Here is a 25236-nt window from a genome sequence, read left to right as displayed (position 1 = left end):
GTTTGTTTGTGTGTTGAGATGTTTTTGTAGAATATTATTTGTTCTGTATGTGATGTTGAAAATTAATGTTAAATTCTTGTCTGAATATAGATCAGTATGGGGCCTCTGTGCTCGTGGGGCCCCCTGACAACTGCCCTGCGTGCCCATGTGTTAAGATGGCACTGCTTTTCCTTGAATGACAGACATGCCGCCATATTTTTTACTGTCCTGCCAGTTGCATTGCTGGCTCTGGCAATCATGTAACTAGGATAAATATAATCACACTACACATTCCCGGAGTAATTCAGTCAAACTTTGAGAGTCCATATAATATAACATCTGTGAAAGTGTGCCCTTCTATACAACACAAGTACCTACACCATAAATGAAATAAGTACACTTACGATTAATTTCGATAGGCCTGGGATTTCATCTGCTGGTGAAATGCAGCTGTAACACTGTGTACTGCACTTTAGCACGAGCATGTTATGGGATAAATTAAGAATTTTTCTATTTGGCTTTCAAATACTCATTAATTCTGAGACAACAAAATGGATGCCACTCTTGCATAATTTATAAATAAATGTCACGTTTCATTAATTCCAATTGTCGAATTCCCCAGTGTGGTTAGTGCTGTAATTAACTAACAAAGAAGGTGCATGGTAGAGAGAGTCCAATATCCAGCTTGGGTCAATGTGCTGCATTACTTGACATGTATCTACTTGGGGAAATGACTGAATTTATATACTGTATATAACCCATGCACTCTTCCCTGCAGATTCTCAGTTTTTAGTCTTATGCTCAATTCCATTATCACAGAACTGAAAAATCATCCTAACCTATATTTGATGATTGAACACTTGGAGATGGTCCACATATTGTTCTTATGGATAAGGGCATAGTGTCATGGAAGTATTGCTTCCCTTTTCATTTTTGAAGGAAAGATTTTTTATGTGTATACGGATAAATTATTATTCGTTTTTTCATATTTATACAATGTTTTACTTGGGATGAATTTGAATGCGCAGATGATGCGAGATGTTTGTGTCCAACTATCGGCTTGTGACAATGAGTTACTGGGAAGAAAAAGGGACATAGACAGACACAAAAGCATAATGCTTTCCTTCTCTCTTAACTTCTCATAGTATGTATGTAAATTGCAAGTAGCTTTCAGCCTATTTGTCCATTGTAAATTCAAGCAACAGCAAGCAGCATGTGACACTGTTCACAATACAACACTTGTAACTTTTTCAAAAAGTAAATTACTGTGATGTTATTAATAGTCATATATATTAATATTACAATTATAAAATATAACATTCCCAGTGGCGAAGCTCTTAAGAGGCTTTTGGGGTTTAGCTTACCCAAAAAATTTGAGTTATTATACCTAGTAACAATAGACCTATAAGTCCGTAATAACAATGTATATCGTAACAATGATTGCACTGCGATCCTTCCATATATTAAGTTCATTGCTGGCAGTCATTCCAGTATGGAGAGTTCAGTCAGTGCGAGGCTAGTGGCAGTAGCCTCTAAAGGCATGGCTACGACCTGACTCGTAAGCTTGAGGGGGGACCAGGAAAGGGGTATCGATTTCCTACATCTCTGTACGAAACAAGGCTACCCTTCTGTCACGATAATACGTCGCACTATATTGGTGTTCTCTGAATATGCTGCATTGTTGAGGTTAGTTTAATCAAACACTGTGTGTGTATGTGTGTGCGTGCGTGAGTGTTTTTTTTTTTGTGTTATATAATTAATTTTGTATAAAATGGCTCATATTGAGGGAACATTGAGGTCATTAATTGTAGAATTAAAAGAGAAATAGTTTTCAAGTTGAATGTATGAAACAAAATGTGCTTACAAAGATAGGAGATTGACACATATTTACATATTAAAGTAGTGGATGGAGGAAGACAAAATACAAATTTTGAATGTTCATGGTGCAAAAAAATATCCTTGGCTAACAGAGTGCTCTAAGACAAATGAGTTATTGTGCTACCTGTATTCTGTTTGGCGGTGAAAATGACTGGCCATCATCTTTTTGTGGGGTCTGTGTCACAAAAAAATTTTGATAGAAAAGCCAATAAACATCTGCTCTATAAATAGATACAAGGTAAGCAGATTTTTTCAGTGTACCAAGTATTTACACTTTAACTTCGTCACACAACATTAATAGTAAATAATAGTAATAAAATAGTAGTAATAATAGTAATAATAATAATAGTAATAATAATAATAATAATAATAAAATATGAATAAGTAGTTTTTGTGATTCTGTCTGTCCATCTGTCCACGTACATAGCATCAAAATTATTCGAATGATTTTATACATATATGGGTAGTCCTTGGACATTTTAAGAGGAGTGACAATGTAATTTTGGTCATTTTCAGTCAAAAATCGTATTTTCGTTTTCTTATAAAAAATGAATCATCAATCTCTTATTTATACGTTGAGCAAATTTCAATGTTCTGACACACTCAAAACCATAAAAATTACGCAATATATAAATGGCTGCATCCTTGAGCTTCAATTCCATGAAAATTTTACAAGATGTTTTCTCACACTTTCTTTTTCAGTACATTTCGTCAAGTTCGAAGTATAAAGCCTCTTACAATTTTGATGATAGGAACATGAAATTTTTACTCCAAATTCTACATATTCTTTCATTCAGTGTTCTGCCCCAGAGCAGGTCTTTCACTGCAAACCCAGATTTCTCCAATCTTTCCTATTTTCTGCCTTTCTCTTTGTCTCCTCTTAAGATACAGATATCTTAAGGTACAGTCACATGTCGCTACTTTTGCAGCGATGCAGTACAAAAAACTGCGCAACTCTCGTACTGCGACATGTGAACAACAGTGCAACCCGAAAAGTAGCAGCTGCCGAACCTACTGCTCGCTACTTTTTGATGCTGTGCGCAACTTAAAAGTAGCGACATGTGAACAGGGTTCTCAGGGTTGCAGCCGCAGCATTTTTGATATCGGTTTTGTTTAAACTTTTGCTGCAGTTGCGACCAGTGTTGCCACCCAAATGTGCCAATGATACTTTTATTGTTTGGATGTATTTTAATGTTAGATGTGGTGAAAATAAATTATTTGTAACAGTTATTAAATGCACAACACAGTCTGAGCATATTTGCTGACGATATAATTCACTTTTTTAATTTTCTGTAGTGTAATTTCAAACAGGAGGGTTGCAACATTGATTACGTGAATATGCTGTTGGTTATCATTTAAGTATATAGGCGTTTTTAAAAGCTTTATAGTAAAAGTAATGCCAATTTCTGAATATTAGTTAGGACAGAAAAGCAAATAATAGATAAGTAAGCTTTCGCATGAGTTTATTAATAATGCGAACATAACCACAAAATGTATATTGAGAAGTCAACAGGGAGATGGAAACCTGCAGCATGACTGCTGCTGCAAAAGTAGTGCCTTGTGTGTGAAGAGACTCGCAACCTCCAGTTGCAACTTTTGCTGCGCTCAGGTTGCACAGCACGAAAAGTAGTGTGCAGCGCGCTACTTTTGGCTTACGTGTGAACACAACATGCAACTTTTGCAGCTGTAGTACAAAAGTTGTGCAGCAAAAGTAGCGACATGTGACCGTACCTTTAATGTCGTCTAACATCTGATATCAGATAATTATTCTTCTTCTGCTCCAAACTCTTCTCCCATTTATCATTCCTTCCAATGCATCCTTCAAAAGCCAGTTTCTTCTCAGCCAGTGACCCAACCAATTCCTTTTCCTTTTTCTGATCAGTTTCAGCATCATTCTTTCTTCACCCACCTTTTCCAACACAACTTCATTTCTTATTCTGCCTGTCCACTTGGCATATTCCATCCTTCTCCATATCCACATTTCAAATGCTTCTATTCGCTTCTCTTCACTTTATCGTAATGTTCATGTGTCTGCCCCATACAATGTCACACTCCATACAAAGCACTCACTAGTCTCTTCCTTAGTTCTCTTTCCAGAGATCCGCAGAAGATGCTCCTTTTTGTATTAAAAGCTTCATTGGCCATTATTATCCTCCTTTCAACTTCCTGGCAGATGTTCATGTTACTGCTTATAGTACACCCCAAGTATGTGAAGCTGTCCGCTTGCTCTACTGCTTCATTTAGAATTCGCAAGTTTACTTTCTTTATTTTTCTTCCTATGACCATGGTCTTCGTCATATTTGCATTTTATCTTCATCCAATACTGCTCACGCTGTCATTTAGCTCCAGTAGCATATCTTTTAGTATCATCTCCTCTTCCGCTAATAATGTCATATCATCAGCAAATCTTATGCACTTTATCCTTCTTCCTCCTACTATCACTGCTCCCATGTTCTGAAAACAGTTCTTTAATAAATTTTCCAAGTAGATGTTGAACAGTGTAGGTGATAAAGGGTATCCTTAACATACTCCTCTCCCAATTTCACCTTCTTCTGACATTTCTTCTCATATCCTGATTTTGACTTGTTTCATATAAAGATTACTGAGCAGCCTTCTCTCTTTCCAATCCACACCCATTTTCTTTAGGATTCCCATCAGTTTATTCCAATCCACTCTGTCAAAAAGCCTTTTCTAGGTCCACAAATACTACATACACTTCTTTATTCTTCTCTAGGTATCGTTTGCTGATTGTCCATAGCAGTCAAATTGCATCTCTCGTACCTTTTCTCTTCCTGAAGCCAAACTGCTCTTCTTCCAACTTTTCTTCCATCTTAGAATATAAAAGTCGATTCAGTATTCCCAAGAGAATATTAGCCAAGTGTGATACAAGGCTGATAGTCCTGAATTCGTTACATTTCTTGGCATTATTTTTCTTCACTATTGGAAGCAACAATGTCTCCGTGAAATCTTCAGGCCATTCGCCTTTTTCATATATTTCATTACATAATGATAGAATTTCCCATTTCCTTAAGCGCTAGTTCAATTTCTACTCAATATAGAAAATCCTTTTTCGTCTTTTGATATGGTTTCTTTGTCTTCTACAGCTAAGTCATCTGGCGATTTCGTCTATCTGTTTACTATTCCTTGTTTGTCTGTTATTTCATTTCTGATGTCCTATATCAACCACATGGATTTTCTGTTCTCATTTTTAGTCCAAACATTTTACTTCGCTGTACATTAAATCATATCTTCCTTTTCTCTCTAGATCCTCTATTTCTTCATCATAAGGCGAAAGTACTAGTCTCATTATATTGTAACTTTAATTCAAAACAAGAATGTAACTTTTGTTGTTACGACAATAATCACTTTCTATAATTGAATGTAAACATTCCCGTCAACAATGGGATTTCCACTCCACACAGTAACACAGTATTCGTTATTGCACTCCACAGACGACAGTGACAATTTACTTGGATTATTGAGAACAACAATGTACTGCTAATCTTACCTAATGTTCACAAAGCACTATTTACAATTCAGAACTGTCAGTTCTCAGTTCACAGTTCGTTTGCCTTGGCTAGTTTTTCTAGCTCAGTCACTCGAGTTCACAGTATCTCGAACCCCAGACCTTCAGAGACAGTCCACTGAACTTCGAACTCAGGTCCCCCAACTGCGGTCCACTGCACTCAAACTCAGGACTTCCGGCTCCCACAGTTACGGACACAACTCAAGTCGAACTCTGGTCTCGAAGCTGGCTTCACTGCTACACAAGACTGCTTTCCTGTCCAAAACTAGCAACGACTGCAACTAACTAACTAACTAACTAACTAACTAACTGCTCAAGTTCACTCGCGTGTCGTATTTATAACTAAACCATAGTTTCCAGAGAGTACGATTTCGCGATCAATCTCCAGATGCCAAGAAGATGGCACCTCTCGATTTCTCTGGATTCCTTTCCTCAGTCGCAGGCGCATTACTTCCCCCCCCTCTGCTGCGGAACAGCGTGCCGCTATTTCCCTTACATTGCGCCTCACCGCAGCAACCATCGTTTCATCTCCCCTCTGCGCTGCGCCCTCAGCGCCCCACGGAGTTCACTTCTGCCGGACCTCATGTCTTCTCGCGCGCCCCCCTTGTGTGGGACACGTGATCGACACTCGACGTGGCTGTCGCAATATATTTTAATCAAGACGATATAATTCAATGTTTTGAAAATATGTTATCTAATGCTGGGCTTTGGCAACGAAGCCATTAGCGCTCTTGCTGTCCAATATTTCTCTGTGGTGGATCCATCAGGTAGAACTTCACAGGTTTGTAGATGATCTTCAGCCATTTCTTCTTCTTTGTTGCATAAAGAACAATTTGGATTCGTGTAAATTCCTATTTTATTCAAGTGTTTGGCCAAATAATCGTGTTCCGTAAACAGTCTGAATTTTGCTACTGCAGATTTACATAGGAGTTCTGGAATAATTTTTTTTTTTATTAAAATGCTCCATTTTTAATTAACTTAATGTTTTGAAAATATTCAAATTTGATAAGTGTAGACGGACCAATAAATTAATTAATCAATTAATGAATTAATTTAGAAAAATGAATTAAGACACTTTGAAATCTACCTCTTCAATTCAATACAACAAATAAAATGATTTCATCTGTGGAACTGTGCAACATAAAAAAAAAAATTGACGCAACTTCTGTATTTTTCTTAACACGAAAATTTAAGAAGACCCTCCCCCCTCCTCTTTTCTCAAATGCAAAAAAAAAAAAAAAAAATCATTTTATATTCGGATAAATATAGTAGTTCATTCTGAAATGTTAAAAGTTGAGTTTTAAAACAAATTTTCACATTTGCAAAATATGTTTGCATCTGCTTTAAACAGTAATCTCATTGTCCTCCTAGGAGATGCAGTGATGTGTATGCTGCCACTAGCTTTACAAGCGACTCTGGAATTATTATTTGGTGTGTATTATATTTTAATATTAAAACCTCTAATGAATGTAATGCACTATTAGCAGTATATGTGCATATTTTTATAAATAAATATAAAGGAAATGAAAATAAATAATATTTCCGAGTCATTTCAGAGTTATATTGGTAAGATACTGAAGAATCGGCATTTTATAATTCTGGTAATGAATATAATAAATAATGCACAAAATAAAGATCAAAGTAGACACATTCATGAAGAAAAGGATATTGCAAAAAATTACAAAATATGCTTACATATTAAATATAAAAAAAAAACCGCTGCCTATTTTATGTCACACTCTGTACATTATAATTCTGTATACATGATATGAATGTATATAAATGAAGTTAGACTCACAGACAACATTTCGTGATGGATGCTGAAGTGAGAGTATGTGTTGAAGTAACCCACATCATCCTCCAGCTTAATAGATTCAAAGCCCTTTATAGCTGAAGATGTGCTATCATCAGCCATCACTTCCTGAGTAACTCGACGCATTTTCTCCATAATTTCTTTCAATGTTCTTATTTCTGATTCTTTCTCCCGTACCTGTAATAATTACAAATACATTAAAAAAACTTCAGTAACTATAGATATATAAAGTTTTCTTTCGTAAAATACTCAGGGGTACATACTCTCAAGATTTTGTTAGTTTTCTGATTCACAAGGGATTATTCCACTTCATACCGAAACCTCTTTTGAAAAGATGGATAAATACTACTACGAAAAACTGCTTTACAAAATATTAGCTGCCAAAGTAAATTGTACAATATAAAAGAATAGGTTTCAAATATAGCACAAAATCTTCTATTCAAGTGGCAGTTGAAAGGTCTTCATGGTTTTGCTAGTGATATAATGGTAGAGCAGAGGAGTCTCATAGTGACTGTTTATGTGACAAAGTGTTGAAATTTCAAAAGCCATGAACTGGAAACCCTGAAATCATTTCCACTCATAGACTACAGTAGAACTCGGTTATAACGATATCAACGTATATACAATCAAATATATGTGAAATCTTTCTTACTTACGGCTTTTAAGAAACCCGGAGGTTCACTACCGTCCTCACATAAGCCCACCATCGGTCCCTATCCTGTGCAAGATTAATCCAGTCTCTATCATCACATCCCACCTCCTCAAATCCATTTTAATATTATCATCCCATCTACGTCTCGGCCTCCCCAAAGGTCTTTTTCCTTCCAGTCTCCCAACTAACACTATACAGTTAAACCTGCCTTTGCGGTCACTTCATTTAAACGGCCGTCCCGCGCCGTGGCGTCGCGGTCTAAGGCATCCTGCCTAGGGCTCGTGCTACGGAATGTGCGCTGGTTCGAGTCCTCATGGGGGAAGGGAAGAAATTTCCTCATGAAATTTCGGCCAGTGTATGGGACCGGTGCCCACCCAGCATCGTGATGCACTTGGGGAGCTATGATAGGTAGCGAAATCTGGTTGTGAATGCCAGCTGTAACGGCTGGGGGGATCATCGTGCTAACCACACGATACCTCCATTCTGGTAGGATGATCGTCCACCTCTGCTTCGGCATGTGGGCGTGAGGCCAGCAGCTGGCTGGTCGGTCTAGGTCCTTCACAGGCTGTAGCACCATGGATTATTATTATTATTATTATTATTATTATTATTATTATTATTATTATTGTTATCATCATCATCATCATCATTTAAACGGCCACCTGGTCAAAAGGCCAATTTTCTCTGGAACCAATTGAATTTTCCATAAGATCAATACAAATTCTCTCTTTATTTAGCGGCCACCTCATGTGCTGGCCAGTGGTCAGGGTCTATTTGGATTGGAACGTGACTATAACAGTCACTGTCCAACAAAAAATATTTTCACCGATACTGTCTGACCTATTTTTTTCGATTGTTAGAGGACAGAAAGCAGTATCACGAAGACAATAGCTAAGTATACAACAGTACACCCTCTATATCTTGGGGTTAGTTGGTTAATGTTTTATGACTCTTTAGTCACTTTCCACTCCGACCCTGCACAGCTATAAATTCTTACTCATTTTTAAAGAATTGAAACACGGACTTTTTCTATCGAAAATGTCACAATATGTTTTAGGTCAGTAGTTAACCATTCGAATTTTTTTTCTTCTCTTTCCATCTTTCTCTATTTGGACCAGCTTTTACGAATTTTTCTTCTTTTCATTCAGATGATTCAGAGGAACTGTGAAGTTAGCTTGAGAGAGAAATCATGTCTAACAATAAATCTAGAGTGGTGTTAAATTTAGAGGTGAGACGAAAAATGATTGAAGAAAGTGAGAAGGGAACATCTGCGAGAAAAATTGCAGAAATATTCAAATGTGGAAGGACACAAACGGTATAATTAAGAATAAAGATGAAATATTAAAAGAATAGGAGAAAAATATGCGTGGTGGCCAAAAAGGAAGAGAGAATCTGTGTTTAGTAATGTGAATGATTTCGTTTACAAATGGTTCAAGTGTGCAGGGGCTAAGAAATTGCCAGTAAGTGGGCCTATGATTCAAGAGAATGCTCTTGACATTGTCAAAGAACTCAATGTAAGCAATTTTGTTGCTAGTAATGGGTGGTTAGAGTGCTTTATAAAATGGCATAATATTACATTTCGTTCTGTGTCTGGTGAAGGAGGTGACATTGCAACCAATGTTACTGAAGAATGGAAAAAATAGACTGCCTTCAATTCTTGCGGATTATGAACTCTGAGGCATTTGCAATGTTGACGAAACAGGTTTTTTTCAGGGCCCTCCCTAACAAAACTTTAATTTTTAAGAAAAAAGAGTGTAAAGGGGGAAATTGACAAAACACAGACTAACCCTGCTCTTTTGTTGTAATGCTGCAGGAGAAAAATAACCACTCTTAATGATAGGGAAATCATTGAAACCCAGATGTTTGCAAAATGTTGACATGGGCTTATTGGGGGTGAAGTGGACTGCCAATGAAGCTTGGATGACATCATCATTGTTTGAGAATTAGCTATGCGATTTCAATTCCAAGATTAAACAACAAAATTGCAATGTGATCCTTGAAATTAGTGTTTCTTCCCCCAAATACATCACACCTCCAGCCCCTTGATCAAGGTATTATCCAGATATTTAAACTGAGGTACCACAAGCGAGTTTTGAAAAGGCTAGTTGCAAGAATGGAACAGGCTGACATTAATATGTTGTACGCGTACAGTACAGTCAATGAAATTCAGTATTTTCATTCTGATTCATAAAAAGCCGCAACCTTAATCAAGCGGACACCTGATAAAACGGCCATTTTACAAAGTAACAGGTTTCACAGGTTTAGACAGGTTTCACTGTATATGTATAATTTCTGCATTCGCCCATACGTGCTACATGCCCTGCCCATCTCAAACGTCTAGATTTAATGTTCCTAATTATGTCAGGTGAAGAATACAATGCATGCAGTTCTAAATTGTGTAACTTTCTCTATTCTCCTGTAACTTCATCCCTCTTAGCCCCAAATATTTTCCTAAAAATCTTATTCTCAAACACCCTTAATCTCTGTTCCTCTCTCAAAGTGAGAGTCCAAGTTTCACAACCATACAGAACAACCAGTAATATAACTGTTTTATAAATTGTAACTTTAAGATTTTTTTGACAGCAGACTAGATGACAAAAGCTTCTCAACCGAATAATAACAGGCATTTCCCATATTTATTTTTTCATTTCATTTAATATATTCCATATATCTTACATTAGCAATGAAGCTTTAAGATGTGGAACAAATCAAAATTTTACAATATTACAATTACAATTTTTACATTTTTACAATATTTTATAATTTTTACAGTTTTACAATTTTGTAATTTTCTACAATTTTTTACAATTTGGCATTTAATTTTCTCCCGAGTGTCATTTATATTTGTTACTGTTGCTCCAAGATATTTGAATTTTTCTACCTCTTCGAAGCATAAATTTTAAATTTTTATATTTCCATTTCGTATAATATTCTGGTCATGAGACATCATCATATACTTTGTCTTTTCAGGATTTACTTCCAAACCTATTGCTTTACTTGCTTCAACTAAAATTTCCGTGTTTTCCCTAACAGTCTGTGGATTTTCTCCTAACATATTGACGTCGGCTCTTCTGTAACCTTCATATAAAATGAGTCAAAGTCAGGATAGGAGAAGAAATGTCAGAAGGAAGTGAAATAGGAAGAGGAGTACGACAAGGATGCCCTTTATCACCTACCCTGTTCATCATCTACTTGGAGGATTTGGTGAAGAACTGTTTGCTAAACATGGGAGTGGTGAAAATAGGAGGAAGACGAATAAAGTGCATAAGATTGCTGATGATATGGCATTGTTAGCAGAAGAGAAGACGATACTAAGGAATATGCTACTGCAGCTAAATGACAGCTGTGAGCAGTATGGGATGAAGATAAATGCAAACAAGACAAGACCATGGTTGTCAGAAGGAAAATAAAGAAAGTAAACTTGCGAATTCTAAATGAGGCAGTAGAACAAGTGGACAGCTTCAAATACTTGGGATATACTATAAGCCGTAACATGAGCTGCTGCCAGGAAGTCAAAAGGAGAATACCAATGGCAAAAGAAGCTTTTAATAGAAAAAGAGCATCTTCTGCGGACCTCTGGAGAAAGAACTAAGGAAAAGAGTAGTGAAGTGCTTTGTGTGGAGTGTAGCATTGAATCGGGCAGAAACACGCACATTGCGACTAAGTGAAGAGAAGCAACTAGAAGCATTTGAAATGTGGATATGGAGAAAGTTGGAGCAAGTGGACAAACAGAATAAGAAACGTAGCTGTGTTGGAAAGAGTTGATGAAGGAAGAATGATGCTGAAACTGATCAGAAAGAGGAAAAGGAATTGGCTGGGTCACTGGTTGAGAATAAACTGCCTTCTGAAGGATGCACTGAAAGGAATGATGAACGGGAGAAGAGTTTGGGGCAGAAGAAGATATCAGAAGATAGATGACATTAAGATATATGGATCATATGAGGAGAGAAAGAGGAAGGCAGAAAATAGGAAAGACTGGAGAATGTTGGGTTTGCAGTTAAAAACCTGCCCTTGGGCAGCACAATATGAATGAAATGAATGAATATTCACGTCATCTGCATAGACAAGAAGCTGATTTAACCCATTCAATTCCAAACCCTCTGTGTTATCCTGAACTTTCCTAACGGCATATTCTAGAGTGAAGTTAAAAAGTAAAGGTGATAGTGCATCTCCTTGCTTTAGCCCACAGTGAATTGGAAAAGCATCAGATAAAAACGGGCCTATACGGACTCTGCTATACATTTCACTGAGACACATTTTAATTAATCGAACTAGTTTCTTCACAATACCAACTTCTATAAGAATATTATATAAAACTTCCCTCTTAAGACTCATATGTCTTTTTAAAACTATGAATAATTGATGTACCATACCCTTAAATACTCCCATTTTTCTTCAATATCTGTCGAATACAAAAAATCTGATCAATAGTCGATCTTTTGTGCCTGAAACCACACTGATGATCCCCAATAATTTCATCTACATATGGAGTTAATCTTCTCAAAAGAATATTGGACAAAATTTTGTACGACGTCATCCAAAGTGATATTCCTCGAAAGTTACTACAGTCAGTCTTGTCTCCCTTCTTAAAAAAAAGGTACAATTATGGACTCCTTCCATTGTTCTGGCAAATTTCCTTTTCCCAAACAGCAAGTACAAGCTTATAAATTTCGCTAGATAATGCGCTTCCAACCTCTTGTATTAATTCTGCTGGAATTTGATTGATACCTGAAGACTTGTACTTTTTCAGATTTTCTGTCCCAATTTCGACTTCAGAGAGTGTGGGTTCAGGTATAAATGGCTCAGCAGTTTGTATTTGAATTTCGTCCCTATCATTTCTATTTGGCCTATGTACATTTAGTAATTGCACAAAATAGTTTTTTCATCTGTTCAGGATTGAATGAGTCTGCAAGCAAGTCATCACTATCATCGTGGATCACATTTACCCTTGCCCGATATCCGTTCTTAAATTCCTTTATACACTTATATAAATCCTGAATGTTTTTATTCTTACTATTTGTTTCTACCTCATTCAGTTTTTCCTTCAAGTAATCTCTCTTTTTGTTCCCAAATTACGACTTGCTTCCCGTGTTTCATTGATATAATTATCTCTATTTTCCTCAACTGGATCCTGTAAGAATTTCAATTTTGCCTGTTTCTTTCTTTCTTTCTTTCTTTCTTTCTTTCTTTCAACTACCATGCAATAATCTTCATCAAACTACGGTTTCTTTTTCTTAGTTTCATAATAACATATGCTCTGCTCAGCTGCAATTTTGATACTATCTCTGATATTTTCCCACATGTTATTAACATCTAACTCTTTCTCATCTTCGTCGGAACTTCCTAAAGTGGCAAACCTATTTGAAATTTCGGCCTGATAATGTTGCTTAGTTTCCTCGTCATTTAATTTCAGAATATTGAATCTACTAATATTAACTTGTTGCTCTACTCACTTGGCTACTGATAGTCTTTCTCTTAATTCTCCAATTACCAAATAATGGTCAGAATTATAGTCTGCCCCCCTGAAAGTTCGAATGTCTACTATACTAGTATGTTTCCATTTATCTATCAAGATGTGATCTATTTGGTTGTGTGTCAATCCATCTGGAGAAGTCCAAGTATATTTATGTATATCCTTAGGGGGGGTTCGATTATTAGGTTATTTTATGACGCTGTATCAATATCTAGGTTATTTAGCGTCTGAATGATGTGAAGGTGATAATGCCGGTGAAATGAGTCCGGGGTCCAGCACCGAAAGTTACCCAGCATTTGCTCCTATTGGGTTGAGGGAAAACCCCGGAAAAAACCTCAACCAGGTAACTTGCCCCGACCGGGATTCGAACCCGGGCCACCTGGTTTCGCAGCCAGATGCGCTGACCATTACTCCACAGGTGTGGACCCTTATGGGGGAATGTTGTACTTTTGACAACTAAATTTTTTGATGTCGCAAAGTTGACTAACCTAACTCCATTGTCATTACTAGTTACGTGTAGGCACTCTTTTTCAATATCGGTTTAAAAATATCCTCCCGTCCGACTTTAGCATTGAAATCCCCCAATAAAATTTTCATGTGGTATCTAGATAACTTATCAAAAGTGTGTTCCAATTCTTCATAGAAGCTATCCTTTAACTTATATGATCGTCTTTCTCTTCTGTAGGGGCATGAGTATTTATAACTATAATATCGCACCACCTACCCATAAGTACTAAATATGATAACCTGTCACTGATAAATTCGATCTTTTTTATTGCTGATTTTATCTTTTATGAACAAAGAATCCTGTTCCTAATTGGTGATTATTGTTTCCTTCCCCATAATACAAAAAGTAATCTCCTATTTGTGATATGCCATTCCCATCTAACCTAACCTCTTGTACTCCCACAAAGTCTATTCTATATCTAGCCAGTTCTTTTCCTAATATTACCTCTCCTGTTCTATAAAGACTAGTTACATTCCAAGTACCAAATCTCTTAACCTTTCCTTTGCTGTTGTCATGCCAGAGAATTAGTCCCATTCCGAGGCTTATTGTATTGGTTTCACAACAAGCTGTTTTTTACAGTGATGGTTTGTCATCCCTTCGCCCAACCCTCAAGCTGGAGGACTACCTCTTATTGGCTGTCCATGATTGCTTATTTAATATATTCGCAACTACCCTTCATATCTGGAGGCTGTCTCCTCTGAGGACGCACCATGTCGTGGTGATTGGGACCCACAATACAAGGTGTGAAATCTTTTACAACAATATAATTCCGCATTCTGCTTGCGAGCTACTTTATAGATTTATTTTAAATTTGACTTAAAATGTCATATATAACTTAAATTTTGCACGTAATTCTGCGTTCTACTTGCGAGCTACTTTATAGATTTGTTTTAAATTGGTCTTAAAATTAAGCTACGATGTTCAGAGAGGTTTCTAGTATGCCATCAGTATACATGCATTGCTACAAATTATCTCTAACTTAAATGGAAAATCACTACTATTCTGAACAAAGAAGTTGAGAGAAGCTAATTATTTACTTGAGATGAAAGATAATTAATTCTTCCTTGCAATTCTGCAAAATGTTGTTCAGAAAGTGTAACACGCCCATCCTCTGCATTCACATGGAAACCACTGCTACTAGAATTTTCTGGACCTGGACAAGGCACTTCTATGTCTTCAAAATCTGCAAAAATATATAAATAAATAAATAAATAAATAAATAAATAAATAAATAAATAAATAAATAAAATAACAACACTATGATTTACAACAAAGAAACAACTATACACCCTAAGATACATAACAGGAGTACTACTCAAAATAATAAGATACCAGTACAACATAAACTATAATTCAGCTTTCAGCAATCACTGCAGTTAATGTATAAGATAAGGGAGTACCTACTTCTGGTCATTTGCTAAAACACTGTATTTGTAATGCTGACAGAAAAGAGACTATAATTTCCTCAGCATTAGAGTGCCTAGGCATACTTATTTAATATAATGATATCAACTAACGAGCCTACTTTTCTTCACATGAATAAATCTCAGCTTGCAAGGGAATGTGGTTGAAAGGTATCATGTGGAGCAATCACAATAATGCAGTTTCAGTATGCACTGGTAAGTATACTTATTAAAATCTGATGTACTATTGGTGGAAATTTGTCAAAATGTTACGTTGCCATGAGAATCTAACCTAATTTCAGAGAGTGGTTTCAAAAATGAGGTATGATCTTCCATTTGTTCATCACAGAACTGTCAGACACATTCTCTGGTTGGCTGATCTTTAAGTAGTTATAGTATTGTACAAGACAAACTTTAATTTTCCATCTCCTCCTCCTCCTCTTCTTCCATTCTCTCCTTGAAATTAATACTGGTACCAGCAAGAAATGTAGTCTTCTACAAAATAAAAATTATAGACCCCAACAAAGAATAAAGGATTGTGAAAGCAATGTTAGTAACAACCAGTTCAGAAAACTCAGAAATAATGTCTCTATAGAAAAAGAATAAAAAATTATTGATTTAACATGTTATGGTTTGATTACAGAGAGACTATAATATGATTTTAAAAACATCATATAGATGTGACAAAACAACTGTTATAGCAAAAGAAAACTAATAACGTTTATGTACTCATTACACAAGTAAATTAATTAAATCTCAAATCAATTCTGTGTATTATTTTATTCACAAATCAATGCAATATTCATTGTCATCATCTTCCAGAAAAAGTAAGTATTAGTGGTCTATTACAGTCATCATCATCAGCATCATCATTGGCCTGACAGCCCAAAGAGGGCCAAGCATCCCTCAAAATTGATTTCCAGGCATCCCTATCTCTGGCGACCTGCCACCAATTCTTGGTACCCAACCGTTTCACATCCTCCTTGACCCCATCCATCCATCTCAGTTTCATTCTCCCAACATTTCTTCTATTCTCCATTATCCGCTTCACCATATCCCCTCTCTCCTTCTTCTGAACATATACAGCTTATCTCAGTCTTGCCACTCTAATATCCGTAATAATGTCTGAGGAATCATATAGTTGGTAGAGTTCTCTGTTGTACCTTATTTGCCTCTCTCTGTAAATCTAGCCATATCGCCCACAGACAATACCCATGTCTTTGCTTCATAATATGTCAGTACAAGTTTTATTAATGTCGTTTCTCTTGTGAGTATTTTGGATTTGGCACTGTATTCCTCTATTTAATTCTTCTTTAATATCATTAGTATTATTCATTAAGGATCCTAAGTATACGAAATTATCTACTTTCTCAAATTTTTTATCATTTATTTTTAGGAAGCCTTCATTTGTGTATTTGTTTTTGTCATTAACTATCACACATTTCATTTTTCCTTCATTTATTTCCAATCCCATTCTCTCTGCTGGGCTTTTTAGTGCCACAAATGTTCTTTTTATGTCTCTCCCTCATCTGCCAATAATGTCGATGTCATCTGCATAAGCTAGTACCTGTACTGACTTATGGTCCCTCTTGTTTGGATGCCCACATCGCTTATTACTTTTTCCAGAGCCAGATTAAACAGTAGACATGATAGAGAGTCTCCTTGTCTCAGCCCCTTTTTAATTAGAAGTGTTTCAGACATATCTGTTTGGATTCTGATTTGGCATTTACTATTTTCCTAGTGGCTCAATCTACCTTAATAAGTTTCTATGGTGTCTCAAATTCTTCCACTGCCTCTACAGTTTCTGTCTTTTTATACTATCATATGGTGATCTATAGTCTATGAACAGATATGTGTTTATATGTTTTGTTCTTTAGTTTTTTCTAAAAATTTCTCAGCGTGAAAATTTGATCAGTTGTACTTTTTCTTTGTTGGAAACCACATTGATAATTTCCAATTATTTTCCTTGCATAAGGCTTATTTTCAAATACAGAATCTTTGAGAACAATTTATAAGTAGTCGAAAGTAATGCAACTGCTCTATAATTCTTACATTCCAGAGGGTCTCCTTTTTTATATCGTGGACAAATCACCCCAGTTTTCCATTCCTCTGGGATCTCTTCTCTGAACCATATTAGTTGAAACAATTCATAAAACAATAATATTAAATTCCGCCCTCCATTCTTCAGTAATTCTGCCAAAATATCATCAATAACTGGTGCTTTATTATTTCTTAATTCTTCCATTCCTTTCCAAATCTCTTCTATTGTTGGGGGAGGGTTTGCATCAATAAAATTACTTGCACAAATATCATATGATATGTAATATATTTCATCTTCTGTTAAAACTCTATGAACTTCATTACCACCATTAAAATATTATCATGAAACTTCCTTCATCTTCTCAAGACACTAATCCTTTTGTGTTACTATATTTCTTTCATTATCTTTACAAATTTCAAGTCTTGATTTATATGTTTTCCTACTTTCATTTGTGGAGTGTCGTTTCAAATCGTATTAAATGCAGAAAAACAAATTTTACAGGAAACGTAAAAAATGTTTCACGGCTAAGATAATGGACAAATTTTAAATATCTTAATGTCACTTTTGAGGCATTGTGAAATGACACCAAATGTAATAAACACTGACACTGATTGTTTAATCTAATGCATGATATTGTCAATTGAAGTTTGCACTTACTACATTTTGCACCGACACAGTGGATTTAATATGTTTTGAAGCGATTTTGTGACATAATACGATTTGCATCTATAAACCACGCTGAATTGTGCCCTGTCATTTGTCAGTTTTTCCTGTGGTTCTTACAGCAGCATACTATGTAGGACGATACATCAATAGTTTTTATTGCTTTCTGCTGGAAAATAGTTATAAGGAACGGCGAGTTTCTTACCTGCAACCCTTCGAACGGAGCTGCCTAAAGAGACATACTTTGGATCGTGCGGCCACCCGGGTCGATCTCTAACTCACATTGAATATAAATTTTAAATAATTATGGCATCTACAGGGTAAGCACAAAGTTCCGTTACCCCCTTAAATATCTTAAATACCTCAAATATGCACACTATTGATGTAATTCTGGTCATAATTCAAACATACAAACAAAATAACCACTGTACACTAACTGTGTATACCTAAGTATCTAAAGAGTCAGTATGTTCCCCATTATTCTCATGACACACAATAATATGGAGTAATGGGACTTTGTGCCCACCCTGTATACTTTATTCTTTAATCCTTACATTTCAGTATTTTATTAAGCTCTATAACAAAATTATGAAATATGGTGTAAACACTTGTATTAATTATTGCAATATCTAAGTAAGCTTTAATAACAAAATCACGAAACGTGTGAACATTTGTATTACAATATTGCATATTTTTGTAAGCTTTATAATAAAATTATAAAAAATATGTTATAAAGATTTGTATTAAAATACAGTATTACAGTATTTAAGTAAGTAAGCTTTGTAACAAATTTATGAAATGTGGCGTGAACACTGGAAAATGTATTAGATTGCACACACAATTTCATTAACATTTTAAATTCTACCTATACGTGATTCTTCATGCAAACAATAACATTCTTCATTCTCATGTTTTAACTTTCACTAATCTGATTTGTATTAATAACAAAATCATACAATTTCACTGAATCAACCTCTTTCCAATTGTCTCCGAATCTACTATTGAGTAGGTTTCTCAAATCAGATTTTTTGGCATCACTGATTGATCTCAAGGTGGTGACTTTCGGAGGTACTTTGACATGATCCATGAACATACCACATTTCATCAGACTAGCACATGACTTAGATGGATTGTCACATCGGTATGTAGGTTCCATTTTGAAAATGACATTCACTTTCCCATTCTTCTTGCATTTCTTTAGCATTATTCTTTTCATTTCTTTTATGCCACTGAGGTTATGAAATTCATTAGCCAAGAGCTTGAAATCCCTGAGATGCCAATCTGTGCCTAAATATTTTACTGTCCCCACTGTTTCATGTATCGCCTTATACTCCTCAGGAGTAAGAATTTCATTCTTCTTACGCAAAACTTTTTCTACTAGCCCAAAGGCTCTGTCAGCTGGTAGAAAAGAATGGCCTCTTACCAGAAAAACTAACAGATTTTCAGAAACCTGAGGACGTGCTTTTCTTTGGAGCCAAAGACCAAGAGCATGTACAACATGCATGCTATTTTGTCCACCACATTCATCGGCAAACAGCCTAATACATTTGGTGAACTGTTGAAATTAAATTCACTGATAAATGTAGTGATACAAGATGCCACTTCAATAGCGCCCGCCCAGCCTGTGCTTCATTTCATGTAAATAAATTTGGCTTCTGTGAAGCTTTATCAGTTACACAGAGAGTATAGAAAGCTAATTGTCTTGAATAATATACTTCACCTATGCTGAGTTTCGAGAGCGGTTGCAGTTGCTGTAAGTCGAAACAAAATGACTGTGTCTCATTAGGTTCTGTTTTCATAATTTTATGGAACGTATCGGCACGAAGCTTATGTGCGCCTAAATCGACTAAGAGCCTAGTCTTTTTCAGTGTATCATCGCAGTTTCTTATTGGGAACTGCATGTGTGCGCAATAACTGCATTCATCATTGGCCGGTGTACAATATCCTATAGCCTATTGAATTCTGCCCGAGAAATATTTGAAAAAAAAAAAAAAAAAAACAATCTTTTTACCTTAAGTCGGGTATTAACACTTTAATTGTACATTTTGAAGAGCTCTGTAATATTTAAGTCGAAAGCCAAATAAAGTCTCTGACTTTTATTTCTATTGTAATGTGATTCCCCTGCTCTATCTTATAGTAGGTTATTTTACGACGCTCTATCAACATCTGAGGTTATTTAGCGTCTGAATGAAGTAAAGGTGATAATTCCGGTGAAATGAGTCTGGGGTCCAGCACTGATAGTTATCCAGCATTTGCTCATATAGGGTTGAGGGAAAACCCCGGAAAAAACTTCAACCAGGTAACTTGCCCCAAACGGGAATCAAACCCAGGCCACCTGGTTTCGCGGCCAGACATGCTCACCGTTACTCCACAGGTGTGGACCACTTGCTCTTAATTTAGAGATAAATTACACTACTTCCCTCTTCTTAGTTAATACAGTGCTCTCTTTCGGGCACCATCTCTCCTCTCTCTGATTCCCTTACTGCTCTTAATAGATTTTGCTATTGTACATACCTTCATAATCACAATGTTGTAAAACAGTGGGAAACTCAATAATGGCGGGGAGATACTGGCCAACGCTGTCTATTTAAGATTTTAACTAATGAAAGTTGTACATAATATGATTTTATCCGACACATCATGGGAGTTGTACATAATACGATTTGATCCAACACATAATTTTCATCATAGAAAAAAGGCGGGAAAGAATACGAATTGCTCCAATATGAGATCAGGGTCTTAAAGAATACTGTCTCAGCTATGCAAAATCGCTTCAAACTAAATTTCGACCGAGGATTATTTAATACGATTTGAAACAACACTCCACATTTTAAAAAATTTCCTAATTTTCTTTTTATCTCTATTCTCCTTTATTTCTTTTACTTGGTTATTTTAAAATTCCCATTTTTCTTCTCTATTCTCCTTTTGTTTTTGTACCCTTCCATTGCTTGCCTTGTTTTACTTCTTTGTAAGGTCTGTTACAGTCTCAAAGAGGATTTTCACGCCATCATTTCAATAATACGTAAACATTTTAATTTCAAATGCTGAATCATTCACGAAAAAACATTCTCTCTCATTTCTCAATTATGGCTATTTGAAATGGAACTAGTTTTTATGTATATTGTTCCTCTGATATGCTTTCACAAAGTATTTTACAAATTTTAATCAAACATTCACGATAATTGATACTCCATAAATTGTTATAAAATATAGGGTTTTTAGCATTTTCTGGAGACAGTTTTAGACTGACAAATCAATGCAGATAGGTAGGTAGTACTGTGTGTGTTAACCACCATCTCAGTTCAGTGTATGGCATTAGATATCTGCTGAAGTCTGGATCCTAATTTGTTTTCACAAGAAAATTCTCAAGTAACCAAACAGAAATATTGTTCAGTTCAGTTAGAAGACTAGGAGGAAGCAATGATCAAACGAATACAGTTGTATATACAATGCTATACAAAAAATTTTGGCAACTGGAATTATTTCTGCATCCCTGAATGCAAACTCTGTTGGACTTTGAAATGGAATTTTCACCATCATGACAAAATGTTAAACACCGCAACAGAAATATAATATAATTTCACCAACCAAAAAAGACACGTAACTCTACATGTTACTTGGACCTCAATTGAAGTTACTTGAAAGTGATGGAAACAATCTAGACACAATGTTAAAATATGCCACACGATCAGTCATAGCTAGTTATTTGAACCAAACACAGAATGACACTTGTGAATCTACATTTGCTTCAGACAGATATGACATTTCTATACTGTCACTTTTAAAAAATATTGATCGTGGTGGGTTTTTCTATCCTACTGAGAATTTTGTGGCAACAATACACTTTGCCACTGAGATAGGTGATCCTTACATCTCCACACATGAAAAACCTCTTCTGAAACTGAGAGAATTTTTTCAGCAGAGCTTGCAGAGTATTTGCAGTACTATCAATACAGATGAAAACCATGTGAAGAAATTGAGTACTGTAATATTCTGTTAAGAAAGTTCTTAAGATCTTACATAAGTAACTACTGCCGAAAATCAAAGGAATTTCTGAAAATTAGGAAAAAGTTCTGTACTTAAAACCATTGTCGAGGAAAGTACATAAAATTTAGGCTTAAATAAATTAATCATGTGAAAAGTACCAAAATATTTAAGTTTATTGAAAGTGCAAGTTACAAATAAGTGGAGGGAATATTAGATGTGCTTATTGTGAAACTGTGTTAAAAGTGAAACTGTATAAACTACCACATAATTTAGAGTTTAGACCTAAGTAAATTAACCATGCGAAGTTCCAAAATATTTCTGAATTTTATTGCAACTGCAAGTTACAAATAAGTGGAGGGAATATTAGGTGTGCTTATTGTGTAACCATGTCAAAAAGTAAAACTGTATAAACTATCATATAATTTAGGACTAAGTAAATTAATCATGCAAAGTGCCAAAATATTTCTGAAGTTTATTGCAACTGCAAGTTACAAATGAGTGGAGGGAATATTAGATGTGCTTATTGTGAAATCATGTTAATAGTGAAACTGTATAAATTATCATATAATTTAGGCCTAAGTAAATTCTGCAGTGCTTGGGAAAAGTGGCATAAGTCAGTTTCCGCAAACATTTTAAAATAATTTATTGACAACTTAAGGAACATCTACTCGCTTGGGTAAAGAGACTTAAGTATTTCTCCCATTACAATAATTCATACAGAAGAAAATCAAATCGACATAAACCAGTTTGAAGACAGTTTTTTTTCCTTCTCTAAAATTAACATTTTTGACTTGTGCCACTTTTCTCGAGCACTACAGAATTAATCATGCAAAGTTCCAAAATATTTCTGAAGTTTACTGCAACTGCAAGTTACAAAAAATTGGAGAGAATAATAAGTGTATCTGTTGTGAAATTGTGTTGAAAGTGAAAGTATGATATGAACGAATATACATAGATAATTACAAATTAGTAACATTCTGTGAAACGATCCACCTAAGTAAGTTGGGATCCATCTGTATTAGAAAATGCTTCGCAACAATATTTAACTTTCTACTAGAATCCAAACTTTTCAGTTCTGTGAAAATTCAGCAAGCCACTGTCATACAATAGTACTCTGAAGTAACTTTTCTTTTAGTATTATAAATAATTCTGTCGCAATGTTACTAAATAAATTGAAATACACAATGCAGCCTAAAGTTCAAACAACAACAATCAACTGCGTACTAGCAAAGATTCTATGGTGTTAGTCTGGAGTGGGGATGGTGTTAGTGATCCAAAGACACAAGAATTACCAATATAATTTACAAATATTTAAAATATAATTTTTAGGTTCTGAAACCTTTAAATACAAGCTAATAACTAGGGCATTTCTGGGTACAATTAAACTGCATTAATTATTTTTCATGAAACATGAGAATTTGTCTTCATGTTATTATTATATTCTCAAAGTCAGAAAATAGGTAACTATCTTAAGATCAGTGGTCTAGTAATTACAGAAATGTACAACTTTTCAGTATTCTGCTCCAAACAAATTTTTTTCGCCAACCAATAAATTCCATACAGCAGTGATTCTTAGGAACACAACAAAGGATTATATAAGAAACGACCATGTATCTCACAAAAGCATATAACTTCATTTCTTCTTACCAAACATCAACCAGTGATCTTCAGGTTTGACTGGTCTTAAATATTCTTCACTCTCCCACAGAGGTTCTTCTGTATTCATCATGAGTGAGGCATCAGGATTATGCTTATGAATATAATTCACAAGTTTGATATAGTCATAGCAGTCCATATTGAAGCGTGATTTGAGCTTTACCAGATCAAAATTGTGATCAATACAACAGTGAGAGATAGCTTCAGATATGGTACTGTATATGTTCGAGCAGAACAGGCAAGGGGAGCGTCCTGCATCATTGTCCTCTTTCCAATCTGAATCATCTTCGGAATCTGTGGAATCGCTTTCAAAACTAACATCTGGAACATCTAGAAATACAAAAGATTCCTAAGTTTTATTTTTTGTGAAAAGACATATTAAGAGAAACGTTTGCAAATAAACCACAAAAGTGCAACTTTAAGAACATCAATCTCACAAATTCTTCAATGGAAATTAAACAAAAAATGATTTAAAGAAATTTTAAAATAATTAATATTAATGATTGGAATAAATGTCCAGTTACATGCCCGGGAAAATGGTGGCACTGAAAAAGATAACTGGAGTGATGTTAATAGAACAGAAGTTGTTATCCACACTTCTTACCAAACAGGAATGAGTCAGATATTCACTTGTGTCAGTGTTATGCAAAGCACTTGTCATTAATCTAGCTCCTCATCAAATTCTGTGTAACCTTATCACTGACAGAGACACTACTTGTCACTAATTTTTCCCCTCATCAAACCCTACCTAACCTTGCCACTGACAATAGGGCTACTTGTCACTAATACAGATTAATCCATATAAACCTTTACAATTTGAATGACTTATAACTTCCGAACCAATAATAGCAAACGTGTGCAATCTATTTTGCAATACAGAGTAACTGTAGGAGATTCCTCAGAATAAATGTTGAAAATGTCTTCCGCCTGCATCCATACATAATTGTACTCATCGCACCATATTCTGTGACATTCTCTGAAGTGTATCCTCATCGATGTTGCTGATTTCATTCCTAAATGCTCTCACGGAGTTCAGCAGTGACCGTGATCTATTCTTGTATACTCTGTCCTTAAGTTAGCCCGTAAGAAGAAGTCCAGAGAGATTAGGTCAGGTGATCTGGGAAGGCCACAGATATTTTGAGATTAGATGATCACTGAAGAAGAAGTTGACTATAATTTTCATGGAATCGTTAGACATAAGGCATGAGTAGCCTGTCTCCTGGCTCAATCAGTGCAATGATTTCTTTGGTGACTTCACTAAACGTCCTTGAACATCATCAACACAATCTCGAACCATTGCAGGTCTATTTTTTTCTACTCTCACTGAGGAGCAAGCCAGTTGTCTCCATTCTTGTCATCGATTAAATTGTTGGCCTGGTTGGAATATTGCACACACCAAATTCTCTTCAAAATGTCCATTGTGTTTGAATCAAGGATTTTGTCTTTCAAACATTTCCACAATAAAAACACGATGTCAAATTGAAAACTGCATATTCGTATTATGACTGCAAAAACTAGAGACTGCGAACTAATTACTAACAGTCAATAATAGTCATGAATCAACAATGAATAGTAAGGGTACCAATATAGATTCTCCCAGAGCAATTGAGATCATTAAACTCAATTTCAAGTTTATACTAGCTTCCAGACGGAAATT

At 35.5% G+C, this 25236-nt stretch overlaps 1 protein-coding gene across 5 annotated transcripts in view; it reads right to left on the bottom strand.

Annotated features, from left to right (window-relative positions):
* The window catches only part of Art3 (arginine methyltransferase 3), a 101928-nt gene that overhangs the window by 54540 nt on the left and 22152 nt on the right, over nt 1-25236 (bottom strand). For all 5 annotated transcript variants that reach the window (XM_069820838.1, XM_069820836.1, XM_069820837.1 and 2 more), the window contains exons 2-4: nt 23571-23909; nt 14867-15012; nt 7182-7373 (exon numbers count right to left, since the gene is read on the bottom strand). In XM_069820838.1, coding sequence (XP_069676939.1) covers nt 7182-7373; nt 14867-15012; nt 23571-23909 — 677 coding nt within the window. The remainder of the gene's footprint in view (nt 1-7181; nt 7374-14866; nt 15013-23570; nt 23910-25236) is intronic.

Source organism: Periplaneta americana, chromosome 3 (genome assembly GCF_040183065.1).
Source record: "Periplaneta americana isolate PAMFEO1 chromosome 3, P.americana_PAMFEO1_priV1, whole genome shotgun sequence".
NCBI lineage: Eukaryota > Metazoa > Arthropoda > Insecta > Blattodea > Blattidae > Periplaneta > Periplaneta americana.
This window is presented reverse-complemented; position numbering and strand designations above follow the sequence as displayed.